The sequence below is a fragment of the Taudactylus pleione genome, unplaced genomic scaffold, assembly GCF_031769625.1.
Source record: "Taudactylus pleione unplaced genomic scaffold, aTauple2 ptg000122l, whole genome shotgun sequence".
Lineage (NCBI taxonomy): Eukaryota > Metazoa > Chordata > Amphibia > Anura > Myobatrachidae > Taudactylus > Taudactylus pleione.
In genome coordinates, this window is record NW_028284524.1 from 4,933,908 (window position 1) to 4,961,812 (window position 27,905).

At 43.7% G+C, this 27,905-nt stretch overlaps 1 protein-coding gene across 2 annotated transcripts in view; it reads right to left on the reverse strand.

The window, feature by feature from the left end:
* LOC148524015 (unconventional myosin-X-like) overlaps positions 1-27,905 on the reverse strand; it is a 138,167-nt gene that overhangs the window by 5,210 nt on the left and 105,052 nt on the right. For both annotated transcript variants that reach the window (XM_088472279.1, XM_088472278.1), the window contains 13 exons: positions 27,636-27,731; positions 25,107-25,200; positions 24,867-24,922; positions 23,292-23,434; positions 21,564-21,758; positions 21,321-21,478; positions 20,138-20,261; positions 13,057-13,354; positions 7,702-7,909; positions 6,914-7,050; positions 6,460-6,586; positions 1,413-1,862; positions 237-428 (listed from right to left, as the gene is read on the reverse strand). In XM_088472279.1, coding sequence (XP_088328405.1) covers positions 237-428; positions 1,413-1,862; positions 6,460-6,586; positions 6,914-7,050; positions 7,702-7,909; positions 13,057-13,354; positions 20,138-20,261; positions 21,321-21,478; positions 21,564-21,758; positions 23,292-23,434; positions 24,867-24,922; positions 25,107-25,200; positions 27,636-27,731 — 2,278 coding nt within the window. The remainder of the gene's footprint in view (positions 1-236; positions 429-1,412; positions 1,863-6,459; positions 6,587-6,913; positions 7,051-7,701; positions 7,910-13,056; positions 13,355-20,137; positions 20,262-21,320; positions 21,479-21,563; positions 21,759-23,291; positions 23,435-24,866; positions 24,923-25,106; positions 25,201-27,635; positions 27,732-27,905) is intronic.

The following is a 27,905-nucleotide window of genomic DNA, read 5'->3' on the forward strand; positions in this document are numbered from 1 at the left end:
CTATGCATCAAAACGCGTCACATGATTCAATAATCCAACTATGCATCAATATGTGTCACATCATGAGATACAATAATCCACCTATGCATCAAAACGTGTCACATCATGAGATTCAATAATCCAACTATGCATCAAAAGGAGTGACGTCATGAGCACAATTCTCATTCTGAACATTTATCAATCATTAATGTTCTTGTACCAGAAACAAAGTAGGAATAAAAAGATCAGAAACTGACCTGGGTTGTTTCAAAGAACATTTCTCTGTCATCTACTGTGATCTTGAAGGTGTTAGGCTGCGGAGCTCCGAAGAAAATGATATGTTCATACTGAAAGGTCTCCAATGGTTTTGGTTCACCCCGTTTGTAGACTGACACATTCTCTGCACTGACCCCAAGCCACAGATCATTGGGAAATCCTCCTTCTTTATACTGTACAGCAAACATAATACCGGAGGTTGACAAAAAGCATGGCAGACATTTTTATTAATAGGTACTCTATGGTATACAGTCTAATAAACACATCACCAACTTCAGCAACTCACACAAGGTGCCTGAAGCTTATAATTCACAGTGTTCTATGTATTAAGATAAATATGGAGTAAAGAGCTGCATATTCCAACTTTAATTGCCTTTATTTGTGTCTTTACGTGAACGGATGAGGAGTATCGGCGGAGCAAAACCATATACACATGGTAATGATTTAACCATTACCATGCAGCCTGTAGCACTACACCTTCCTGTCATGCCAAAATGCTACGTCACTTCTAAAGTAGCGGAGGTGAAGTCTTCTTCAGAGAGTAAAGCTAGATGTAATATCTACTTATAACATACAGTACAGAGCACTGGGACTCTTTTCATAACCCATGGGAAGGGCCTTGGTGTGCTTCTGTAAGAAATGGTAGGGGGTGAAAAAATGATAGGGGGATCAAGAATTGAAATAGACCAGAAGGTAAGCACCAAATCCCTCATATACATTAAGCAGGAAAAGTACAATGGCACTTAGAATGGGGATATTCTATTGCTCAACCCTCAATGCTGTATATGGGAAAGATACCAAGTGCCATGTCAGATCCATACCACTAGAGGGACCCTGTATTAGGCTTTGGGCTGATGTCTTTGACTAGCCTCCATATCTGCAGGTCGGTGGTAATGTTTTACTCTATCCCTTCTCAGCACTGAATGCTAGACAAGTCTTGTTACCCAAGAATCATCTATCAGTGGGTCCAATTTATAATTCTAATATAGTTTTAATGCGATCTCTAAAAATACAATAAAAGCACATAGTTGTAAACGAAACCTCAGAGAACAGCACTATGTTATAATTATACTTCAAATGTTATTGTACAGATGTGTTCCACTTGCATAGAGCATCCCATGCCTTTATCCATAATGGAAGTGAGCCCCCGATTTTACCTCAACATCAAAGAGTGTAGATCCATATCCCGGCCACTCAATAACAATCGCCATATAATTCACCATAGCCTGGTGCTGAGACATCCCATGCAGCCGACTCCATTTCTCAGCTATACTGGTGCGAGCTGCGGAAAGCTCCTCTTTTACCCACATCTCCAACATCTGCTCCTCCTCCATCTTCTGTTTCTTCATAGAGCCTACTTTGAAGCCACGCTTTAAGGTGCCCTCTAAAAAGCTGGTTCTCCTCCTCTCCAGAGCTTGGCCGGTTGTACTGCTGCTTTTGGTGGCCTGGAGAATTTTGTTTTTTAACCGCTGTACAGGATACACAGTTTCTAGGGACCATGAAACCTTGGAGAAGTCCCCATGCTGATACTGTAGTCTCAGAGCGGCCATGTGTTGCAAGGTCTCCTCTGGGGCCGGGAAATGGCCATTAGTAAGACTTTCATGAGCCTGCAAAAAAGATCATTCATCGTAATCACAAATAGGAATAAAACAAACAGGAATGTGGTATAAAATGCCGACATTTACAAAGTCGTCAGGTCTGAGTGTCGACATGGGCATCACAGTGGCATGCACAATGACAACATGGTCGTTGTGTAAGTTGACAATCGGCATGTTGACATAACATTTTTCTTCTGTTATAGCCATAACCCTACCCTAAACCTAACGCTGTAGTAGCAACATTGTGACTGTTGACATTCACAATGTCGACATAATGACCACGTCGACGTTATAAAAGTCGACATGTTCGCTGTCACTATAATGTCCATGTTGACATTCTGTATGTCGACATTCAGGCCATGTCAACAATCTGAATGTCGACATAATGACTACATATCCATATTACTACTTTGTGCACATATGAAAGAGCCTGGCATCATGCAGCTGCTTGTCAGTGATAAAGGCCTAACCTATCTACTTATTATATCAACTTTGGGACTGGGCTCATAACAGACTAACAGGGGTATTCAATATGAAACGTTAACTTCACTGCCGAAGTTTACGTTTCATATCGGAGTTTTTTTCTGCGTTAAAGTATCGGGCGCGCTCCCGTGTATCCCCGTATTCAATTTGAAATCGTCGAAAACGGGAACCTCCAAAGTTGGATTTGCGTAAAGTTACGATTTTTTCCATAAAAAATTTGTAAGACCCCCCTGAAGTTGTAAAATCATGGGGGATCACTATGCGTACCCCCGTTTTAGCCTTTAAATGAAAGTCGGGGATTTAAATGGCCGCAGCAGGTGTTTTTTTCCCGACATTGAAGAAGTATTGCAGAAGAGCACTTAGGTTATTTTTTTTTAAGTGGTCCCATCAAATTTGGGGTACATGAAAATGGGTATTAGCATATTTTTAAGTCCCTAAAGTAAGTTTTTAAAAATTCTGCATTTGTGCACCTGCCGCTATAATTCTATTCTTCAAAACACCTGCCGCATACTTGCAGAATAGCCCTGAACCTATTTCCCTATTGTTAAACAATTTTTTCCCATTTTTTTTTTCACCCCAATTTTTTAATTCATTTTTTGGGGTGTCCCTATTTTTTTTTTAAACCCAAATTTATTTTTTTAAGGGTGTCCCATTTTTTTTTGTAGGACATTTTTTTTGAACATTTCCTTTTAAGGGGACATTCCCAAAACTACAGGCTATTTTTATAAGCCTACACCCCCAAACCCCTATTCTGCTTTTTTTTTCACTTGCTATAGTGCTTAGAAAAATTATCCCTGTTTTTCAAAAAATGACCCTTGAGCCCATTTAAGGAAAAAAACGGGAATTTTCAGGAAATATGCCTGGGACCCCCCTAAAGATGTCCTGACATGGGGTATCACTATGGGTAACCCCGTTTTTGCCTGCTTAAGAAAGTCGGGTTTTTAAATAGCTTTGCAAGGTGTTTTTCCCTGCCGCGGCTATTAGAAACCCCGACTTCCTTCAGGAGTTAAAAATGGGGGTACCCCTAGTGATCCCCCATGTCTAGACATCATTAGGGGGGTCCCTAGAATATTTTCCGAAAATTCACATTTTTGTTAACCTTTAAAAAAAAAAAAAAAAAATTTTTTTAATTTAGAAAAAAAATGACATAAGGTCCCCCCCCAAAAGCCAAGCCAGCCCCAAGCTAGCCAGCCAGTGGTGGTTTCTAAAAATACGGGGATCAAAATGTGTAGGGTTCCACCGTATTTTAGAAACCAACACCAGGCTGCAGGGACTAGTGCTGGTTTTAAATATAGGGGGCAAAAACGACGTGGGGTACCCCCTATATTTAAGACTAGCACCAGACCCAACCGACCGGGGTGCAATGCCACAGCCCGGAGACCCAATCACCAGGGCTCCAGGTCCAAAGCATTACACCCCAAGTCAGTCAGCGCAAGCCGGTGATCTCGGGGGAGTCGGGGACCCCCCAAAAAAGGGTCCCCCCTCTCCCAAGCACCACAGGCTTACGCTGAAGCCTGGGGCTCTTCCCCATACCCCTTGCTTGGTGGGTATGGGGGTAATTGGGGGCCAAATAATGTAACACTATTGTACTTTACAGTGGAACTACAAGTGCCAGCATGCCTGCCATTTTGCACTTGTGGAACTTCCAGTGCCAGCAGACATGCGGCACCTGTAATTTCACTGTAAAATAAAGTGTTAAAAAAAGACAAAACACACACACCGTGCCCAGTATAAGTTTATTACATACACCTACCCATTCACACATACTTACCTATACCAGATGTTCGGTCCCCTTGTCAAGTAGAGATCCATGGTAGCTGGCCCTGCAAGAAAGATTTCATACTCACCTACATCCAGCGCTGGTCTCCGCAGTAATCCATGGGTGTATTAAAACTAAAAAAAAAGTGTTACCGGATCCACGCTACAAGCTATTTGTATGTGTGTTGTCACACATACACATAGCTCCCGAATGGCCGCTGCCGGGACTTCACGGGGCATTGCAGTCCCATCCGCCAATCAGCGGCAGCGCTCACTGTAGAGCGCCCGCTGATTGGCTCCGGCAACTGACAGTTCCCACATGGGCTGACTCACCCATGTGGGAACTGTCAGTTGCCGGAGCCTATCAGCGGCCGCGCTACAGTGAGCGCTGCCGCTGATTGGCTGATGGGACTGCAATGCCCCGTGAAGTCCCGGCAGCGGCCATTTGGGAGCTATGTGTATGTGTGACAACACACATACACATAGCTTGTAGCGTGGATCGGGTAACACGTTTTTTTGTTTGCCCAGCAAATTTGGGGTACTTGAAAATGGGGGTCAGCATATTTTAAAGTTGCTAAACAGACTTGAAAAAATCGTGAAAAACCCACTTGCGCAAGGAGCTGCAATGAAAAAAACACCTGGGGCATACTTGGGGACCCCCCCAGAGTCAAGTTCGCTATTTTTTAACTTTGTTCCCCAACATTTTTTTTTTTGGCCCCCAAATTCAAAGTGCTTTTTTTGGGGTGTCCCGATTTTTATTTTTTTTGCCACAGATCGTTTCAAGGGGTCATTCTGAAGGGTGCAGGCTATTTTTTTTAAGCCTGCACCCCTAAACCCCAATTCTGCACTTTTTTTCGACACCTATTCAATGGTGAAAACTTATCCCCGTTTTTTAACTTCGACTTTTCAAAAATGCGATAAGTCTTTGATATTGAATACAGTGTAAAAGTAAAACCTGCGATAAGGACGTCAGAATTGCGATAACGCAAAAACGATGTTATCGCACCCATATTGAATACCCCTATAATTATTTATTTGGGGAACAAAAGTAATTCAATATTAAAACTTCAAGAAAAAGTGGTGATTCACATTTGTACAACACTTGGTATTCTGGCACACCTCACTTTATGTACCCCTTTGGTGGGGACAGCCCCTCAAGAAACCCCATATTGCCAAATCACCGTACATCGCTGCAAGCAATGACTACCAAGAGAAGGAGTCACTGCCAGTAACACTCGTTCGCCAGCATGCAAATAGTGAATGTGGCTTCTGAATGAATAGGAGAAGCGGATGGTCCATCAAAGGGCCACATTTACAACAGTCTCATATTCCTAACAGCCTCCCTCACCTCCTTCCTGGGTGTCAATGCTGCAAGACCCACTCAGGAATTCCCACTTTAGTGACAGATTTGCCATAGTAGCAGGTGGTACATAGGTGAACAGGCCATTTAAACACATTGTCAGATTTCATACTTCTACAGATTAAGAAATATGTTGTACTAGAGTCAAGTTTGGAGAAAAAGAGTGTGCTGGACAGCAACACATAGAAATATAAAGCTTTAAGGTGGTTACAGGACCAGCAAACTTAACTCTTTAGAATCATAAACAATACACTAACAGATATCATCCATAGTCTGCCACAGCTATAGATATTACAGCAGATCTCGTAGCAAAACACATCAGACATGTTGGTACCCACAAAGGGAAGAAGAGCACCAATGATCGCTACTGACCTGTGTGCGTGGTCATCTTGTGATCACCATGACAGGACCCACTGACGCTACAAGAGATTTAGGGGTCTATTTACTAAGCCTTGGATGGAAAAAAAGTGAACGGAGATAAGGTACCAGCCAATCAGCTCCTAACTGTCATTTCTCAAACACAGCCTGTGACATGGCAGTTAGGAACTGATTGGCTGGTACCTTATCTCTGTTCACTATATCGCCATCCAAGGCTTAGTAAATAGACCCCTTAGCTTCTAGGCTCATGTGCCAAATGGTTAGATTTCATTCAATTTGGCTACCTACATGTATCACTTAATTGGACATTAGTTGTGTCAGAGTATCAGGACTACTCTGTGTGTGTTCAGCATTAACATTGTGGAAGATCAGTTCCCTAACAAAAGCATGCTCAGGGCTATAGACTGTATGTTACTAATCACTTTCCAAAACCCTGTATTCAAACATTTCAGTACTTGTGAGAACATTGCAAAGGAATGTGTATTCTAGAAGTTTCAACTTGAAACAAACAAAAACTAAAGATAAGGATCTCTGTGAAACTTTTATCATTGCATGATGACAGCAAGAAATGAAATTATCTGATATTTTATTTCTATATTTACCAGTTATCTGTAAAATAGGACAAACCTGCTCAAACATGAAGGCAAACTCGACTCCCTCCTTAGGAACGCACTGTACGTCTAGGAAGCAATAGAGCTTAAAATACAGATTCCACTGACCCAATTCTTCATCCTCATCCCCTGTGCTGGCAAGTCTGAGGGAAGAGATGAAACACCCATACACATATCAGAGGAGCAGGGAGGACACAGAAAGAAGACCGAAGCCAAAAGCTTGAAGTCGTAAATCATATGGCATAAAACAAGTTTGCTTAAAGTCAGGAAAATACATTAGCTCAGAGGCTCCCAAACTCTGCCACAGTCCAGATTTTAAGAATATCCATAATTGACCACAGGTGACAATTAGTACCACAATTTGTTTTAGCCATCTGGGCTCAAGCATGGATATCCTCAAAACCCAGACTGTAATGATGGAGTTTGGGAACCTCTGCATTAGTAAATATTTAGAAGATAAATGTCCTAACCTTTCAAACTTTGCGAGGACATCCACCACAATAACACGACTCTCAACCGCCCTGTCCGTATTTTTGTTGCGTTCAAAGAGAGCGAACATGTTGCGACTGTCATCCATTGAGAGGCCACGAATTAATTTCTCCACCACCTGCAATGGCACAAATTACTCACAATTCTCACTCAGGTTCCCAACACAAGTTAAGAAAACAAGAAAATTAATGAATACTACCACTTCTATTCCCTGCACCTTTCCCGAAGTGCTATCTATTCAGGGGCGCTAAGACGGGAGGGTAGTGAGCTGTTACAGATAACCCACGCCCAGGTCTCTGTAGGAACCACTATCAAGAATTCCGATATGCGCACAGTGTTATATTTCGAGATGTCATAGCCACCCACCCTCCCCCAGACACGCCTCGCAGCACCCAAGCCCGCCCAAAGTCTCGGTGGCCCTGCGGTCCTTCTCCAGTTCAGCTGTAGGTCTCATGGTTCATTTTTTTATGGACAAAACTATATCCTATTATTCACTTTATTTTGTAAATCCAATAAGACTACAACATGTTTTGATCATTTTAATATGTATCATTGTTAATATTGATAAATTGTGTACTAGTTGTTACAACAATAGTTTTGCAAAAAGAGGAATAGAAGGAACCCACATTACACAATATGAAGGCTTAATTCTCTGTTAAGGAGCTTCATATAGATACTGCACGATATAGTTTGTGACATTATGTGGTCTTTGCACTATATGGCGAGTTATGGGACAATGTTATGCTGAACGGAGCCTCCTCACACTAACCTCTCCAGCAGTGGTATGCGAGTTAATACTGATCTGGCAAGAACCGCCACCGTGGCAGTAGACCGTGGTGGTCATGTTACTGCGAGTCAGCAGTGCCGAAATCTCCTCTTGCGATGGAACCAACTCTCTGCATTTTGTTTTCTTCAGAGCATCGACTATGAAGTGAGCGAACTGTTCAACTTCAGTGCCGGGAAAGTTATCCCTCACCCTGCAAGAAATGTAAAGTCATGTTAGAATGCCTGGATCTTTCACATTTCCTATTTCATTTAATTGCTTTATCATAGTAGTGTAATATACACTGCCTATTTCACAGCTATATTGAACAATAGTGGAGTGTTTTTCTTTTTACTGTACCTCATTGCTGGCTTCCTCCTTCAATGCCAAATGTGCCCTAGCTATGGATTGGGAGCCCTGTAGCCATCAGCTGATTGCCAGATATGGAATACATTATATATTTAGGCTTTGGGTTCCCAGGGCAATTACAGATGGACATTTGAATTCCCAGAATAAAAAAATTGGGCATTTCCATTCTGCACTGTAACATAACTTAATAAATTCCTTTAGTATATGTCAGTATCACCCTTTAGCCCATATTCCAGGTGAATTACAATGCAAATATGAACAGCTCTAATGAATGGCTGCCTTCTAGTGCTAACATAAGGCATACGGAAAATGTTTACCAATTCACTTAGGAAACCATTTTCTTTCACATTTGCATCCTAAGCCCAATCACACTGCAGTTATCGTTCTCTACCAAGATAAAATACATTATGAGACTGTACTTTTATAGTTTACATTAATAGAGCGAGTAAGCACAATTGTACATATTAGAACCCAATATAAAAGTTAACCTACATACCCAAGATAACATTTTCGGTTAGAAAAATACAAAAATAACCTTGGATGCATTGCTTGCCAGATCTGCTCGGTTCCCTATGGACTGTAACATGGCCCATAAATCTGCAATGTATTGTCCAAATTAATCATTCTGCCGGGGTCGGGGAAATTCAACATGTTGGAAATCCTCGAATCACTGATCCCGCCTAGAAAATTATCGGGATTGGCAATTTGTTGATTTTTAACATGTTTTTCCCTGATTAGCCGACGGATTGTCAATCATCGATGTGAGCATATAACAGTTTTCAACCCTTGATTTGCAGTACGGGGAATCTGAGCCGTAGAGGTATATGACCCACATAAGAGTCTCACGGTTCTTTCCTCGCTAATTATATTGCTCTGCCTGCCTAGTGGGTGTCAACGCCTCTCCCCTCTGATATTAACATTTGCAAGAGTCTCACAGAGGAGGGGCATTGACACCTGCTCAGCCAAGCAGCAAGAGGAAAAGATGTGTGTGACTGTAGCGGCCATGGGTCACCCTAGCTGATCTGGTGAGCAGCACAAAAGGCAGTAATAATTACATTTTGGTTTTTTAACTCCTTAACCCAAAACAGTTTTGTTAGTTTGGATGGAGTTGTTTAAAAAGAAAAGCAATAATAATGGAGGCATAGAGGAAAACCCTAGGAAAAGTGGAAACCTTTTTTATGAGGTGTGGCTATTAAATAACAAAACTGTATGCTATAATTTATGTTTAATTATATCAAATACATTTTAATTCTGTTCCCCTTCTGTGTACTCCCCTTCTGCAGCCACACACTGCTGCATTCTTATTTTCCATTGTAAAAGCCGTGCTGTAGCTCATTGTCCGTCAGCTGTACAACAGCCAGGGCCGGCTCTAGACATTGTGGAGCTCAGGGCAAAAGTTCTCAGTTGCGCCCCCTCCCCCCCCCCCCCCCAAAAAAAGGAAAAGAAAGAAAGAATTTTTTTAGATCAGATAACATTATGCCACACGCAGTAATAACCTCTATAACACATTATGCCACACACAGTAATAACCTCTATAACACATTATGCCACACATAGTAATGGCCTTTATAACACATTATGCCACACACAGTAATAACTTATATAACACATTATGCCACACATAGTAATGGCCTTTATAACACATTATGCCACACACAGTAATAACCTCTATAACACATTATGCCACACATAGTAATGGCCTTTATAACACATTATGCCACACGCAGTAATGTCCTGTATAACACATTCTGCCACACACAGTAATAACCATTATAACACATTCTGCTACACACAGTAATAACCATTATAACACATTATGTCACACATAGTAATGGCCTTTATAACACATTATGCCACATGCAGTAATGCCCTGTATGACACATTATGGCACACGCAGTAATGCCCTGTATAATACATTGTGCCACACAGAGTAATTACCTTTATAATACATTATCCCCAATTCAAATTACACCACACAGTAGTCCCTTATGTTATGACACACAGTGGTGCCCCTTTTACATAATGCCAAAATTAGTGTCCCTTATACACAAGGCCCACAGTAGTAGTGCCCCTAATACAATGCCCACAGCAGTGGTGCCCCTTACACAATGGCCCCAGTAGTGGTGCCCCCCATGCAGTGCCCGTATTAGTAGTACCCCCAGTGGTAATGCCCCCAGTAGTAAAGCTCCACAGTAGTAATCCCCCAATTAGTAATGCCCCCTATAGTAGTGCCCCCATTAGTAATGCTCCCCAGTAGTAATGCCCCCATTAGTAATGTCCCTTATAGTAATGCCCCCCATTAGTATGCTCCCCAGTAGTAATGCACACAGTAGTAATGTCCCTTATAGTAATAAAAATAATGCCCCCTGTAGTTGTGCCCACTAGTAGTAATGCCCCCTATTGTCGTCCCCCAGTAGTAATGCTCCCCAGTAGTAATGCCCCCATTAGTAGTGCCCACAGTAGTAATGTCCCTTATAGTAGTTCCCCCAGTAGTAATGCCCCCCATTAGTAATGCTCCCCAGTAATAATCCCCCCATTAGTAGTGCCCCCTATAGTAGTGCCCCCTATATTAGAGCACCCATTAGTAATGCTCCCCAGTAGTAATCCCCCCTATTGTAGTGCCCCCATTAGTAATGCTCCCCAGTAGTACTGCCCCATTAGTAATGCCCCCACAAATAATGCCCCCTGTAGTTGTGCCCATTAGTAGTAATGCCCCCTGTAGTTGTGCCCATTAGTAGTAATGCCCCCTATAGTCGTCCCCCAGTAGTAATGCCCCCCAGTAGTAATGCCCCTATAATCGTGCCCCCAGTGCTGATGCTTCCGACTGAAAAAAAAACAAAACACAATACTTACCTTTAGCCCGGCTCCTGCTTCCGCTGCCATCCGGTCCGACCGCGGCTCCTCGGATCTATGGGAGATACGTCATGACATCATGACGTCCCTCCCATAGTACTCTCTCTGCCGGAAGCCGGAGCTCAGGAGTGAGGGAGCAGAGTGCCTGCTGATAACAAATATCAGCGGGCGCCCGGCAAATGCAGCCTCCCTGCGGCGGCTAGCGGGGGGGGGACCGGCGTATTTTATTTTATTTTTCCCTTCCTTCTAGGTTTTTTTTCAGGGGGGGGGGGGGGGGGGACGACGACTCAGTGGCGCCCTCTAGGTGTCGGCGCTCCGGGCGACGGCCCCGTTAGCCCGCACCTAGAACCGTCACTGACAACAGCTCTGTCATTTTTCCTCTTTACCTCAGTAACTGATGCAAAACGGGTTCCCTTGAGAACAGATTGGACTTTAGGGAAAATAAAGAAGTCACACGGTGCTAGGTCGGGCGAGTATGGAGGGTGTTCTAGCACTGCCATCTGTTTCTCACACAAAAACTGCTTCACAGAGAGAGTTTTGTCATGTTAAGATCTTGATGTAAAACCTTGCCTAATGGGTTCTTTGTTGATGTTGACCAATTCTGCTATCATTCGGATGCCGGTCAATTCTAACAATTCTATCAATTTTGTTTTAGATGTACAAGGCCTTCCAGGAAGTTCATCATCTTCGATATCCACATGACAGTCACCAAATCTTTTGTGCCACTCAAACACACGTGCACATGACATGCAATCTGCCCCACAAGCCTTGGTTAAAATACGGAAAGATTCGGTGGGCAGTTAGTTCAATTCAACTAAAAATTTTAACACATTGGTCTACTTTTGAACTAAATATTTTTATGACACACAGGAAAAACACAACTTCTTTGAATGCTGTGTGACAGCAAACTATCAGTGCAAGAGGGGCGAAACTTGAAAAAATGTTTTGGCATAGTCCAAGGTCAATGTTCCCCCACTCATGCAGTATGGTTTAATTTTTGTTAGTTTATATATATATATATTTTAAGTACAGTCTCGTTATTTCATAGCCACACCTAATATGCTTGACAACTGTAAAATATAAGAAGTTATTTCATCTTAATACATCCCCATATGGAATGTTACTGTGTATTTAAGATCAGTGGTTATCAACCTCAACTCTAAATATTTCCCAACAGGTCATGTTTTGAGGATTTCTCTCTGTGAAAGCAGGTGTGATAATTACTCAGCCAGAAATATAGATAAACTCACCTGTGCATAATTAAAGAGATCCACATAACATGACCTGTTGGTGGTACCTGAACACTGGACTTGAGAGCCCCCCATTTAGAGTATAATAAGAAAGTGATAAGATTTTCATTAATCTATTCCCCTGCTAGTGCCCAGTCAGCCAATGTCTAGGACAGCGATTTAACTCCAGTTCTCAAGTACTCTCCATGTCTTCTAAATTTCTTTATTCATGTATCAGTGAAAAGTTCCATTTTGCTGGCTCAGTAACAATACTGTACCACCTGTTACCACAGACACAAATCCTAAAAACATTACCTGTTGGGTGTACTTGAGGAGTGTAGTTGAAAACCACTGGTCTAGGAAATGGACCCTACAGTACTTATATATTGATTAAACCTCATGGGGTTAGACAACTGCAAAATGAAGAGATTATCTATAGAATATGAAAATTATATTACATTTAGTTTTAACCAACCATTCATTAGGTATTATGGCAGATCAATTGAATCAACAGGTTCAAATCATTCTGGTCCTGATTGCCAGGGTAATCAATGTACTTTGACTTGCTGAACACAAAGCTAAAAATGTAGAAAGGGGCAAAATAACATCCCTGATTGCCATATACGGCCTTTACTGTGACAGATCATCCCTTGTAAATAATGAACAATTGCAGTCAGATAGCTGGCTTTAGTGTGCATGGAATATCAGTAGATAATACCATCAACACTTTATATTTGGTGGCATTAGCCAATAAACATTTTACACTAAGTTCCATAATATTCAGTAACACTGCCTGCTATTGTACCAGGCATTTCTGCCATTCTACAGTGGCCCCTATAACACCAGACTTTCAGTGTAACATGTGGTACTAAAAGAGCACAGGAGAACTGGACCCATTATCAGCCCTTGCCTCTTGAGGTGAAACTTGAAGTAGCGCAGGATGTTTCGGCCGGGCAGGAATGTACAGCTCATACAACAGAGCAGCTGCCAGTGGCGCAGATTGCCAGGGCTGTTGGGCTGAGGTACATGATTCGTCTGTTTTATCAGCTGACAATAAACTTCGTCCCTTAGAGGCTTCAAGTCCTGGCAGGTCTGTAGGATGCCTTGAATTATGGGAACTGGATCAGGGACGGTTTCAATCTCCTGGAGAGAATTAAAGATCCTCACAGCCTCATCCTGAAGAGTGGTGTAACCCTTATCTTTTTGCACTACGGAAGAAAAAAAAAAAAGGATAATGCGAAATTGTTCTAGACTGTATAAATATTGCAAAATTAATTAAAATCCCTTTAAAATGTACAGGTCAGAACAAATTTCTGCTAGCCACTTATTCAGGAAATGCATTAAGTAGAAGTATAGAAGTATAGCAATAACAGAATTTCTGTAATACATAATTTGCAGAAGCGGTTTCCAAGAGAAATGTGATTATTTGGTAATTATTGGGGTACAGAGAGTCCTATTTTGAAGCTGCAAGAAATAGCAATATTATAAATAGGGAGTACAGATGTGTCCTCATACATCTAGCCTTAATACACCATGTGGCGCAAGGCACCTGGCTCGAGTGAGCAGCCAGGTCCCATGGGACACAGCTTGCGCCGAGCACCTTTTTCACCCTAGGACGCACCAGGAAACTGCAGATTTATTTTATATGAAGCCAGGGCCGGATTAAAGGCAGGGCGACAGGGGCGGTCGTCCAGGGGCCCCCACACATAGGGGGCCCCCACACACTGTCCCCAACAGTGGCGGATCCAGGGGGGGGCGATAAGGGCGATCGCCCCCCGTACACAAAGTCCGAAGCCCCGTCCACTCCTGACATTGTCAGTGTCTGACAGTGCAGCCGTGCAGGCCCGCAGCGCTAGCAATGTCTCACACATCGCTGCTCCTGGTAACCCTGCTCCTGGGCTGCTGGTGACGCTTCTCCTGGGCTGCCTGCTATGCTGTTCCTGGGCTGCCGGCAACGCTGTTGCTAGGCTGCCAACCCAGCGTGGTGTCCCGTGGCCCTCCCTCCCCTGTCTCCTCCCCACACTTGCCTCAGCGTGTTGATGGTTGCCTCCTGTTCCTCCTCTGTGCACCGTACTGGCGCACTTTTCAGCTCACACCCTGCTCAGAGGTCCCATGTATTCAGGTGTAAACATATTGCAGCATAAGCCAGCCCTGGGGTTCCACACTGCGTACCACATGTGGAGGAGGCATGCGGAGCAGCATGTCCAGCAGGTGAGTGCCTTGTTGTTATGCACTGTTTTAAATTATGTCTCCTTATATCCATAATTACAAAAAGTGATAAGTGGGGTCTGGTGGGGCATATTATTATATTGTTATGTCATGTGGGGCCTGGAGCATATTAATATAAGTTTTGTGGGGAGGGGTCTGGAGCATATTATTACTCTGGGGGTTTGGGCAGGGGGGGACTGGTGTGTGGAGCATATTATTACAAGGAGGTATGGAGCATATTATATTATGTGGGGAGGGGGTGCAGAGGATATTATTGGTGGGGGGCTGTCTCTAGTGTATAATAACAAGAAATAATAATTTTCTTGATCGCTTCAGAGGCCAGCGTTCCCAGTGATTCATTGCGCGGGTGACGTCATGACGGCACCCGCGCGATGAGAGGAGCCTGTGCGCCTTTACTGGATCTAGTTAGATCCAGCAGGCAGCAGCAGCCGCGACTGCGGGACCCGGGAGCCCTGACAGGTAAGTTTTTCACAGGTGTGTGGGCGCGGAGGGGGAGTTAATACTGGGGACACTACTTTAGATGCACAACTACAGGGGGCATTGCAGGGAGAACAACTACTGGGAGCATCGGACAAGTGGCACAACTACAGGGAACATTGAATAAGAAACAACTATTGGGGGCATTGCAGGGGGCACAATTACTGTGGGTATCGGACAAGGGGCACAACTACAGGGTGCATTGAATAAGAGGCACAACTACTGGGGGCATTGCAGGGGGCACAACTACTGGGGGCATTGCAGGGGGCACAACTACTGGGGGCATTAGAGAAGGGGCACAACTATTGGGGGCATTAGAGAAGGGGCACAACTATTGGGGGATTGGAGAGGGGGTAGTATATATATATATATAAAACCTTTATTGATAGGGGCCCCCACATGTTTGTTGCCCAGGGGCCCCCACAGAGCTTAATCCGGCCCTGTATGAAGCACTTGTATAATTGTATGCTACAGAGTCTGTAAATGAAGCACAATGGAACTTGGCTTGGAAAAAAGCTGCGGCCACTGCATCGTAGCACTTCATATACAGATTCAGACTCCGTCGCATATCAAATTGATTGGTGAGTCTTAGTCACATTGCATTCCAACCAAGACGCATTTTCGGACGACAGCGATGCTCGTCGCAAGCAGAGACGCACGGACCTGGCGCGCAGAGAGAGGCTGCTTGGTACGACTGTATCAACTCATTTGTGGGTGGTAACAGAATGCGTGAATGCCCCCAGGAGCTTCAGAGATTCCTCCATGTATTTCAGTGAACACTTCCATAGAAGTAATACATATGCCATATGTATCCAATATGGTGTTTGTATTTAAAGTCCCAGTTATTAATGGAACCACATTTTTGCAGATGTAGATTAATAAAATTATATAATTGAGGTTCAATGTTTTGTTTTTACCATGTGGAGCTGGAGGAGTCTGGGCACCAAACAGTTAACTTTGAAGCCAGCACAGACTCCTTCTCCCGTATACCCCGTCCCCTACCTACAACAGTCAATCACAAAACTGGTGGAATGTGCGTGAACAAGGTCAAGAACTCCCTGATCAGCTAAAGTGTAAGCCTGTTGAATTACTAGTCAGTTCCAAAGAGCCAGAGTCTGCTTAGAGACTAGCCAATCATGTTTACTGAAATCGTAAAGAACAAAGAGTGAATCGGATCTGTGAATATACTTGGTCCTATCAACATAGATAGAAAGCTCTCATGACATCCAGTGAAGCACAAGGAAGAATCTGGATTAGAAGACTCAGGTCGTGGTTTATATGGAATTTGGGACCAGCTTAGGTTGCTGACCAAGCCCCATACGGAGAACCACCCAATTTTGATGAAATATGAGAAACTTAGATCGACAAGACAAAGCGCTCAAATCAGACATCCATTGGGCCGAAGCTATGGCCAACAGGAATACAGTTGTCCATGTGAGCAAGTGAAGTTCCACATATTTCAAGGGCTCGAAGGGATGAGAATGAAGGGCCCTCAGCAGCAGCGTCAAATCCCATGGCGCCACTGGGGGAACTAAGGGAGGGTGAATATGCAAAGCCCCCCCATATAAAAGTCTGTGCCGCCGGCAAAAGGGCTACCTTAAAATGAAAAAAGGACAGTGTGCGACCATGTCTAATGCGCCTGTAAGAAGGATAACACCTGGGGCAGATGAATAATCACCGGATCCAGGTGTCGGACAGAACACCAGTCAAAATAGGTTCACCACACGCGATAATAAACACTCGTGGAAGTCGGCTGCCTGGCACAAAGCATGGTCCAGACCAAGGACTTAGAGAAAGCCCTCTTCTTTTAGATGGATGTCTCAATAGCGACCCCGTTAAAGCTAGATGAGCTAGTTCTGAATTGAGACAAGGGCCCAGACAGAAGGTCTTGACAGAGCGGGATAGACTGCGAAGTTCCGTTTACTAAGATCAGCGTGGCCAGTCTGGAGCAATCCGAATGGCGGTGGCTCCCTCAAACTCTAGCTTGCTAAGGACTCGGGGAAGCACTGAAATCGGAGGAATCAGATAAATGAGTGGAAAAGTCCACGGTTCAGAAGGGCATCTGTATCCCTGGTGCAGGAAAAGTACAGCAGAAGCTTATTGTTGTCCTGGGTGTCAATCATGTCAATGCCCAGATGGACTCAGTGGTGTATTAACATCTGGATGACTTTGGCGTAGAGGGAACCTCTTACCTGCGTGAACTTCCTGACAAATGAGGAAGTCCACCTTCCAGTTCTGGACCCCCGGAATGTAAATCATAGAGAGTGTGGCTGGAATCGTTCTGCCCAATGTAGCATGCGCTTTATTTCCCTCATGGCCACTCGACTAAGGGGGGCCCACTGATGGCTGATGTAAGCGACTGTGGTTACGTTGTCCAACTGACCTTTCACGGTTCTGGCCTGATAAGATGGCTTTGCCTGACACAGAACCCGGTACACAGCCCAAATCTCCTGGATGTTGATTGGCAGAATAGATTCCCAAGGTGTCCATCAACCGTGGAAGGACCGCACCACATTCCCTGAGGCTTACACTCATGGTGAGAAGGACCCAATCCAGAGTCACAAAGGGTCAACAAGTAAGGAGTGACGAATCTCCTGGGACAGGGTTAGCATTTAAGATCTGAGATGAAAGTCGAAGCGATTCCACCGAAAGAGGAGCTCCAACTGCAGGGGTCTGGAATGAAACTAGGCATATTCTACCATGTCGAAAGTGGAAACCACCTTACCCAGCACCCGCACACATAAGTGGATCGACACCCGACAAATCTTTAGAAGGGATCGAACCATCTTCTGCAAGGACATCAGCTTGTACATGGGAAGGAAGACTCGCTGAAATTTGGAGTCAAGTAGAGCTCCCAAGTGAAACATTCTTTGCAATGGGGAAAGGCAATTTGCCACCCATGCGTCTGTAGAAACTCCAGAGTCAGAAGTAGATATTCCTGAAGAGTGGCTGGCAACTGAGCTAAGATTAGGAGGTTGTCCACAAATGAAAGAATGTGGATCCCTTGAGGTTTAAGGTCAGCCGCCAGTACTAACATTATTTACGTGAATACAAAAGGAGACATTGAAAGACCAAATGGTAATGCCAAATTGGAAATGATCCACCTGCACCGCAAGCTGGAAAACCGTTGGTGGTCCTCCCGAATGGGAATATGCAAGTAGGCATCCTGAATATCCAGGGATGCCATGAAATCCCCTGGTTCCATGGTCTGAATGAAAGAACGGAGAGATTTCATCCTGAACTTTGGAACGCTGAGGTACACATTAGGCAATTTCAGTTTAAGAATGAGACGGAAATAACAGTCTGGTTTCAGAACTAGAAACAGGTTGGTGTGAAAGTCTGTTTCTCTTCGTACCGCTTGACGAGGGTACTTGGGACCTTGATTAAGGTTGACCTCTTGATTTTCTCTGAGGGCGAAAGGAAAGAAACGAAAAGCTGGTTGGCTTAGGGGTCGCAGTGTAAAGAAAAGCCGTTTTGGAAGCCATCACTGTAGCAATGATCTTGTACAATTTGGGTCCAAACAGAGCATTCCCACTGAAATGGAGAGATTCAAGGGCCTTCTTTGATTCTGAATCAGATCACCATGAGCAAAGCTAGAGTGCTCATCTGGCAAGAAATAGGTCATTTACTATCTAGCAAACAGTCAGTAGCAAGGCACACAGAAAGAAACTCATGTGCTCAGAAAATATACAAATAAAATTAGAAATAGCGTTTAATCCTAACTACTAGCACCAGTAGGTGGAGTAGGGGAAGAAACTATAACCGGACATTGGGCTGTGTGAGGTATAGGGGAGGCAGGAAACACATCCCACGCTCTGTGGCAGCCAGAAAAACAAGTAAATTGGCCGCCCCACGTCTGTGTGGAGGAGCAGAGAGGAGCATTTGGTGAGCAGCCTGGGACAGGGGGCCCGCCAAAGGGTAAGAGAGGTAATATTGTGAATGCTCTTCTCTAATTCGCTGACCCCAGGGACTTGTCACTGTTATTACAGCACCCCTATTAAAATAAGTGTTCCTGGTGATCCTGTGGAGGTGCCTGCACCGTTGGTGGCCTACCCCGGCCACCAGTGGTGAACAGTAGCTGTGATACGGCTCCCTCCTGTGCAGGAAACCGCTTACCTGTTGCCCCTAGCTCCAGTTGCGGCTGGGCCGCCGGATGTGTGACCAGGGACAAGCTGGTGTCCCTGACCCAGTTGCTAGTGCGCCAGCTGCCAGAACAGGGGTTTGTTGGAGTGATCAGCGGGAGTGCATGTGCCGCTGACCACTCAAAATATAAAGTCAATAAGGCTGCATAATGGCAGCCAGGAAAAAACATGCCCAGCCTGTGCTGGCTTCAAAGGTAACTGCTTGGTGCTCAGTCTTCTCCGGCTTCACTATACTCATGGTTCCAGTGTCTCCCATGGAAAAATTTTATATCTTAGTTGGAAAGCTCCATTCTTCACACCAAGCCAAGTAGGATTTTAAAACCCTATGATAGAAACAGTATTAAAATGGCTTCTGTGCCAACCAGATGGTCTCTATAACTGGGTTTATAAAGTCATAAAGACAAAGTCAGTGCTATTGAGCCATGATAAAAAAAAGGTGGCCTTGAGCCAGAAGTTCTGGCGGGAGAAGGCGGCACGGAGTGTAAGCAAGTGAAAGATCAATACACCAGGACAGTCTGAGAAGTGACATACAGGTGGTGAAAGACAAGTATATGGCCCTGATCAGGAGTTTAAATATGCGTGAGACCACCTTCATACAGCATGTGCATGGATTGGCCACAAATGGGAATGTTAGCTCCTTTAGGAGTCTATTTACTAAGCTTTGTTAGGAGATAAAGTGAATGATGATAAGCTACCAGCCAATCAGCTCCTAACTGCCATGTCACAGGCTGTGTTTGAAAAATGGCAGTTAGGAGCTGATTGGCTGGTACCTTATCACCGTTCACTTTATCTCCTAACAAAGCTTAGTAAATAGACCCTTTAGAGAGTTCATTTACCCTGAGAGTAGGGTGAAAATAACGCCTATGAAAGGACATTGTAGAGAGCCACATCAATGCTAAATTATGTAATAACTAATATAGCAGTTTCAAATATTTTATGGTCTTTGTATGGGAAGTTCTATTTCTTGTACTGTATATTTTAGACTTTGCACAGACACAGAAGACTCAGGCAGCTCGGGTTGCACTGTGGTTACTAATCCTGCTTCAGGACACTGTGCTCAGGCAGATCAGTCTCCTGCATATTATACATTTTGTCTCTGTATGCAGCATCAGCGAATAGCAGAGGATGAGGGGGGATACGTACAGTTGAGGTTGACATCCCCATAAGGCAGCGGTAGTAGTGGCGAGTGCAGAGGGTGATGAGTGTATCGCAGGATAGGATTTCTTCTGTATGTCTGATCTACGGCCTCACTGTTCAGGCTGTTTTCCTGAAAGAATGTTCACTTGAATTACTACTAGGATAATAAACATTGTCTACCATTAGAGGGCAGTAAAACACCAACATTTGAAACAGGACCAGTATGTTAAGGTGCATACACAGCTACGATTGTCAGCGATATCGCTGAACAATCTCCCTGTGTGCTGGATGATCTATATCGATCATCCAGCACACCACCAACCCACCAACGACGGGCCAGCGACCCGCGATCATGCACCACCGATGGACAATATCGTTATGGTCCATACGTGCCCGCACATCGCAGGTCGTTGGTGGGTTAGAAGGTACCAAAAAAATTAACGATAACAATATGATCGATATCATTATAGTTCATATCGTGCATGTTTATTGTACAAAGCTTAAGATTTCATATAAAATATAACTTGAGATTTGGCTGTTGTCATGGTGCAACCTGTCTGGTGTTACTGGAAAACAGTATTTCCCACCAAATGTTGGCACTAGTTACTGTAGAATGTATATTATTTGTAATTCTAACTAATTTCTCACAGCAGAGACAATTCCATGCCCCCCTGTTGTACAGTGTTAAAATGTTTGATTACAACAGATTACATTTTCAAATGGTTTACTTTTTTTTGCAACTAATTTACACAAAATATTACTTTTGTTGCAAATGTTCTCAACACAACAAAACTGCAGACTATCCACCTAATCATATCACAAAATGGTCATTTTAAAGCTGCACTACTGCCAAGTGAGGGAGCATTTTAGTTCTGCCCCAACCCTGATGCACAGGAGATTGCTGTACAGCCATTTTAATCAGGGCTCCAAGGTTAGTCTCATAGCCCTAGCAGAAAACCGGCGGGGTGTGAGGTTTCCAAAGCGGATATGAGGGAGAGGACAAATACAACATTCCAAAGCCATAATCACGGACACTGGAGCTTCTCCTTGGTCCTCCCGCTCACACCCCTGCTCTGCAGCCAAAAATGTTCTCCCCCTTTAGGCGATAGAGCAGCTTTAAAGCTAAGGTCCCATTGATATACTCCACGTTAGTTACTTCTTAAGTAGTCCTATTACATCTTGTATTCACCTTGATATCTCGGATGAGTTGCTGAGTGGGTGTCTCTATGGGCGCTTTGCTGTCAATCACCCCCTGGATGGCGTTTGCCCACCTCATGGCCTCATTGAGCAACTTGGTGTAGAGTCTGTAGGAATGTTTCCTGCCATATACTATAATGTTCCAGTACCCTACAGGATGAGGATATGAGGTTACGAGCTAGATACAGAAAGGGAAGCCACCCAAGCTCACCACACTTCTCCTGCCTAACTGTACCAGTTTCCGCATGACTCTTCTCATCTGGCTGCACCACGGAACACAGGCTGTTCAGAACCAGCGTGCCAAGCTTTGATGCCATTCGCTCCGAGGACTTGTAATAATCTAGAGCGTTTCGGGTCAGCACGAACCAGCGGCGCTTTAGTTTCAGTGACACCATCTTGCTGCTGTTCTGCACTTCTTTATGGAGCCAGCCTGCGGGCAAGAGTAGGAGCCATGAACAGGAGGAATAAGGGCTGCGAGAAGGGCACTCTTTCTACAGTTTGAAATAAAGGCTGAAAAGATACATACGTATATATTCTGTTTTTAATAGCAGATTCGCCATACAACTTCTATCCTTGCAATAAGATGTAGACGGCATTCCCAGCTTGGACAGATACAAGTCAAACATATCACAGTCTCTCCCCACATGAGCCCTAGACTAGGATGTACAGATGTATCCTCACACACTGTTGCTCCAGTTGCGACAAGTAACCCCTCTCGGCACACCAGGTCCTATGCGACTCTGCTTGCACCAACTGACTATTTTGTGTCTATTTCAGCTGATAATGCGTCTTAGTCACAATGTGATGCACCAGGAAGCTGCACCGATTCATTTGATATGTGACACTTGTATACCTGTGTGTGACTGAGTACTAAGTGCTACGATGCAGCGGCCGCAGATTTTCCACCCCAAATTGTGCTTCATTTACAGTCGCACACACAGATATGCAAGTGCCACATAGCAAATTAATCAGCACAGTCTCTGGGTGCATCTTAGTCACATTGCATTGCGACTAAGACGCACTTTTGACCGAAAGAGACACAAAAAGACGTTTGATGCAAGCAGAGTCGCATGGGACCTGGGGCCCCTTCATGCCAGGCGTCTCGCGCTGCCTGGAGTATTGAGGCTAGGTGTATGAGGACACATCGGTAACCCGTCATCTTTTGGGTTTGTGAGGAAACATGATTTTTAAAAACAGAGGAATGTTAGTACTTAGGGGGTTAGGTATTTTATTACATAAACTTTAAAGGTTGATCTTTAACTTTTCAGAAAAGGATGATCCTGGCTTATTCAACGCCAACAACCTGATTTATATGCTTAATTCTTTTTTATAATCTATTTAAAATGGTTTTATTACAAAAAAGTATAAAATATGTATATACAGTATAATGGGGATGTCAGAAGAAAGCTTTTCCTGGAACCTCTTATAAAAGGTTAGTTGAAAGTGGGAGGAATACAAAACGGGGGAGAATTACGTTTTTTAACTTTGGGTGTCATAGATTAGTCATAGACTGCACTGAAACAGTGCCCCCTTTGGCCAAAATACTTTGCCATAGCTAAAAATGATGCTTACAAATACCTAGCTGTGCAGAGAGAGGTAAATTGATCATATATATTATTTAAATATTCTTAACACTGTATAAGTGATCATTAAAAGACAAAGAGGGCTAAGTACATCTAAACACAAAGCTGGCACTTCAGGAGCATACGAGGTGCAGTCCCTGTTTTATGGCATAAGGGGGAAGGTGGGGGTGGTGGAACAATTCTAAATACTACTCTGGGCAAACACAATGTACAATATAATTGATGTCATGTTAATGATACATGTATTATTGTTGCCAACTATTTAGAATGATGCCAATATTACTTTAACATTCATTGGTCTGCAGAATTAGATATCAGTAGATCATTGCAGCACATGGAGTCACAAAATACATGATGCTGGGAGAGCCTGGTTGGTTTACCTCTCACTAGAAACTCCTGCCCATCCACCTTGGCCTCTCCTCGTGGCTTCTGCAGAAGAGAGATCCAGTGGTGCATTTCCTCTGCAATATCCGTGTTGCAGTGAATGACGCGGTTTGCAGTGATTATCACAAAGGAGTTTGGTCTATAAGACAGAGGCATGAACAAGACATGTGGATATTCAGCACTGACACTAGACAAAGGCAGAGAGGCGAGAGAGAGAGAGAGAGAGAGAGAGAGAGAGAGAGAGAGAGAGAGAGAGAGAGAAAAGACAAAGATAGATAAAAGACACACAAAGAAAGAGGAGATACAGAGAGAAAGGTGGAGAGAGAAAAAGAGTGAGACCAAGAAAAAAAGAATGGAGAGACATCGCAGCAGGAAAAATAATTGAACAATTATTCCCGCTATGTACTAACAATTGCTACAGGGACAACGCATTTCAAAATGCACTGTCCCTGTGAAATACTTCCTGTCACAACAAAGGAGTCTTTTGTGGTTCCGAAATACTCCTCTACAGTCACTGACACTGTTCATGCGCCAGATGGAGGATCGTAAGATGCCTCACGTCCGAAAATGCCATAATAGACAAAGTGACTACCGCCATCCCCAGATGGGAGGAAAAAAAAAAGCTAACATTTTTTGTAGTTTGGTACATAAGGAACTAACTGCAGTCCCCATTGTGAATAATGGGGACTGTGGTGTGCAGTGGTAGTTAGCCTTTTGCAGGAGAATTCAGACTGTCATTACATAGTGGTACTACATACAAAAATCAGTTTCATAAACAGGCCCCAGACTGAGAGAGAACAGAGAAGTGGGAAAGACATAAAAACAGAGGTGGATCAGTAAACACAAAGAGAGGAAGAAAGAGAAAATATGGAACAGCAACAGAAAGGGACTGTGCTTCTCTCAAAGAAAATGAGATGTAAGGTTAATATAAACACAATTATATGTGGGAGTAGTACCTTCATACAGCCTGTAGAGGGTGGTATGACATTTATTATCTACTGTACAGAACTAGATGGCTGTTTCATTATAGAACCTACAGGAACCCACACAAGGTACAAAGACAGTTTTTCTTACAAAAACGGATTATGTTTGACAAGCAATCTTTGACCAATCACAATGTTATAATTCATTATATTTAAATATTCAGGGCAGCGCCTTACATTTGTACTAATAATTTGCCTGTTATTGGATATCTATAGAAATGTACCCAATTCCACGCACAGAATAAAGACAAATCTATAAATTTAGATATCTACATAAAAGTTGTAAACTAGGGATAGCCCTGTTGTTGCAGATTATTTCTTATAAGGACAGAGGTTCCCTCATCCCATTTTCATTCATCCCTGCATGCTGACAAAACTCAACATGCGAACTGTGCATTATTATACAAGAGTAACCCCGTTAAAATGTATTTAATTTTACACAATACGTATACAAAATTGGAAATGACCCTATGCCAATAAGTTTCATCAGGTTATGGAAATGGCTAAACTCATTTGTAAGCGTTATGGGTTATCTTATTTGCCATATCTGTAATACAGCAGAAGAGTAAACTAAACAGCATTCAATACCTGTCTGGACAGTCTGAGGCACAGACGGAATCGATAAGGCCTACGTCTAGCGTTCCCTAGAAGAAAGAGAAATGAGAACACGGAATGTATCTCAGTAATGCAGAAGAGATTTGATGAGAACATTACACAGCGTGGGCAGATACGTGAGAAAGAGTCTTCTGTCTCCATGATAGTCTAGGATTCTGTCCTGAAGGAACTGAAACCTCTGAGAACGGCGTGTGACTCGCACTAGTCACTTACCACAGCATTCTTGGGGTTGGCCTGTTCATCCCTCATTTCTCGCAGTTGTTGGGATGTTGCGGTGTGAACTCTGCTCAGCACATTAAACCAGCCGCTAAAATGGGGAAGGAGAGAATAATACTGGATATTAGTTACAGAAGCCATGGACAAATTTAAAAAAAACTAAGAAACTGAGAATAATAACAGACACAGGGAGGAGATGTACTAAGCCTTGGAGAGAAATATAGTGGAGAGAGATTAATTACCAAACAGTCAGCTCCTGTCACTTTACAGGCTGTGTTTGAAAAATGACAGGAGCTGATTGGTTGGTACTTTATCTCTCTCCAAGGCTTAGTACATCTACCCCTGAGTGAGCCTAGATATGGAGCAAAAAATTTACTGAAGATCTTTATGCATGATTGCTCACAATACTGTGTTGATATGGAATTAATTCAGTAACATTGTTTGGATCCAAGAGATACATGGCAAAGTAAGTGATATCAGATAGATCAGGTTCAAAGAATAATTGCAAGCTAACGCTCCAAAAAGCAATGATGAATTGTCAAACCTTTCTCCCTGTCAGAATACATATGTTCTTATCACCCTTCCATTGTACAGGAGAACCTCTGCTAGGGGACATGGTTTCCCCTCAGCAACCAGGGGTCCATCTTTGACTGTACAGATAGGAGGGAATGGGGATTGCCGCTACTGCAGTGCTGCACTATTTGGATGGAGATTGCCTTTCATTTCAGCCATAAACAAAGTGGTTATGATTCCAACCGTCCCCTTTCTGGTCTAAAGAATTCCAACCTGGTAGACTCTGTGTACACTCTGGGCCTGATTCAGAGATGTATGCTAACCTTATGATTAGCGTACATCTCCAATGTTTAGGGATCTGCACATGTGCAGAACAGGTCCTGCGATCTTGCTCACACAATGATTGACATGCTCCGGCATTTGCGGGCACAGAGGGGGCGTGGCTGGCCTTCACTTCCTGAATTGGGGGCGTGTCGTCCCAGTTTTCTGGGAGGGACGAGGCCAGGGTCTGCGTGGGTGGACGCAGATTTCCTGGCCTATCAAGTGATCAGGCGCCGGCCAGGTAAGCTTCAGCTTACGCAGCCTGGACAATGGAGCGATGGTGATCTGAGGCAGCGTATACGGACGCTGCATTTGGATCGCAAATGCAGCAAGGAGGTGGCTTACAGTCTATTTCATACAGACACCTCCTGCTGCCTTTACATTTTGTTGGTCTTTATTGCACAGCCGCTTCTGTGAGGCTGTGCAATCCATCCATCTCTGAATCGGGACTTCTGACCACTGTGTGTGGCGCCGATATAAACACTACAGAGCTATGTCAGAGAAGTCCTGCAATGTAGCTAGAGCAATCCATATCATCACACTTTCTGTCCAGCCACAGATGGACTCCATGTTGCAGTAAGGTAACAATATCATCCCAGCTAAATGAAACCATGCACAACCACGGGAAAATGGGCAGGGGTATATTTACTTTAGTTGGGGGAAGGTCCTTAAAATAAAAATGTAATTTCCTAGAATTCAGACACAGAGGATCCAACATATTTTGAACATACGGCTGAAGCAGCCAATTTATGGGAGTGTCTGATATTAAGGATTTCATTTCACTCGGTGCAGAAAGATTGTGTTTCAGATACTGAAACTGCTCACAAAATGGCCGCCTACACAGGTGCTGATGCAGAGATGAATGTACACTTGCTTGCAAACCGTATCTTGCGTGAATTGACACTGTGCATACTTTGAAATGCATAAACGATGCACGGCTCATTTTCAATCACATTTACACAATCAGAGATGGAACCGGCTTCTCACATAAATTCAGTGGAGGAGTGTTTATGTAAATTCAGGCTATACAGTGCTGGACGTAAACAGCTATAAGTCTGTTTGTATACAGTAGATGCAAGAACTCCCTGATGACGATGGCTAGTAGTAAACTAGGCACACATGCATTTCGAGATGTGCACAATTTTGCATTCGACAAATTATCCACATTTAGTGTGCACATTTCTTATAAAATGTACGTCCGATTTATTCAGACCCTCTGTGTCTAAGTGGCAGATGCACAACTACTACATAGGTAAAAAGGTTTTACTATGCTGCCCCTCCCCCTATCCAGGGCCCAGAGAAAAGTGGCATCACGCAATACATAACTGACAAATCAATTAAGCTAACCAAACTTAAATAGTGTTGTAGGTGTGTGAGTGGGAGACCACAGGTTTCAAACTGTTGCTTCTGCTCCCCCCTCCCCCACACACTATGTTGCCGGTCAGGGTTGCAAGAGGAAAAGAGCAGCCCCAGGAACACCTGATGCATCGGGCCTTTGGCTAGTGGAAGGGCACCTTGGGTAAATCCTTTATTAGTTGGTTGTGGGGCTCAGTAGATTTCTAGTGTGTGGTTCCTGAATGGCATGCATGGGATCCTAAGGCAAGGCAGGGTATGGACCAAGTACAGCATATACTGTACGTGCACAGGCTTCCTATGTGCATATTATTGTGTAGATTGTAAGGCTGTCTTCACCTGGCATCTTCTGGGGTTTCTGCCACTATGTGATAAGTTCTTTCCTCTGTAACAACGTCCAGGGCATTTTCTTTCTCATGTATATCAATGATGGCTCTAAAGGATAAACATCCCATTAATATAGCCAGTGTGTACATAACCACGTGACTTTACACCCCCAACAAATCCCACAATGGCATCATATCAAACACACAGAACTAAGGACAGACACCTTCTTTACAATCCTCAGGAGTCATGAATGACGGCGGATATACAAAACAGTGGACGGAA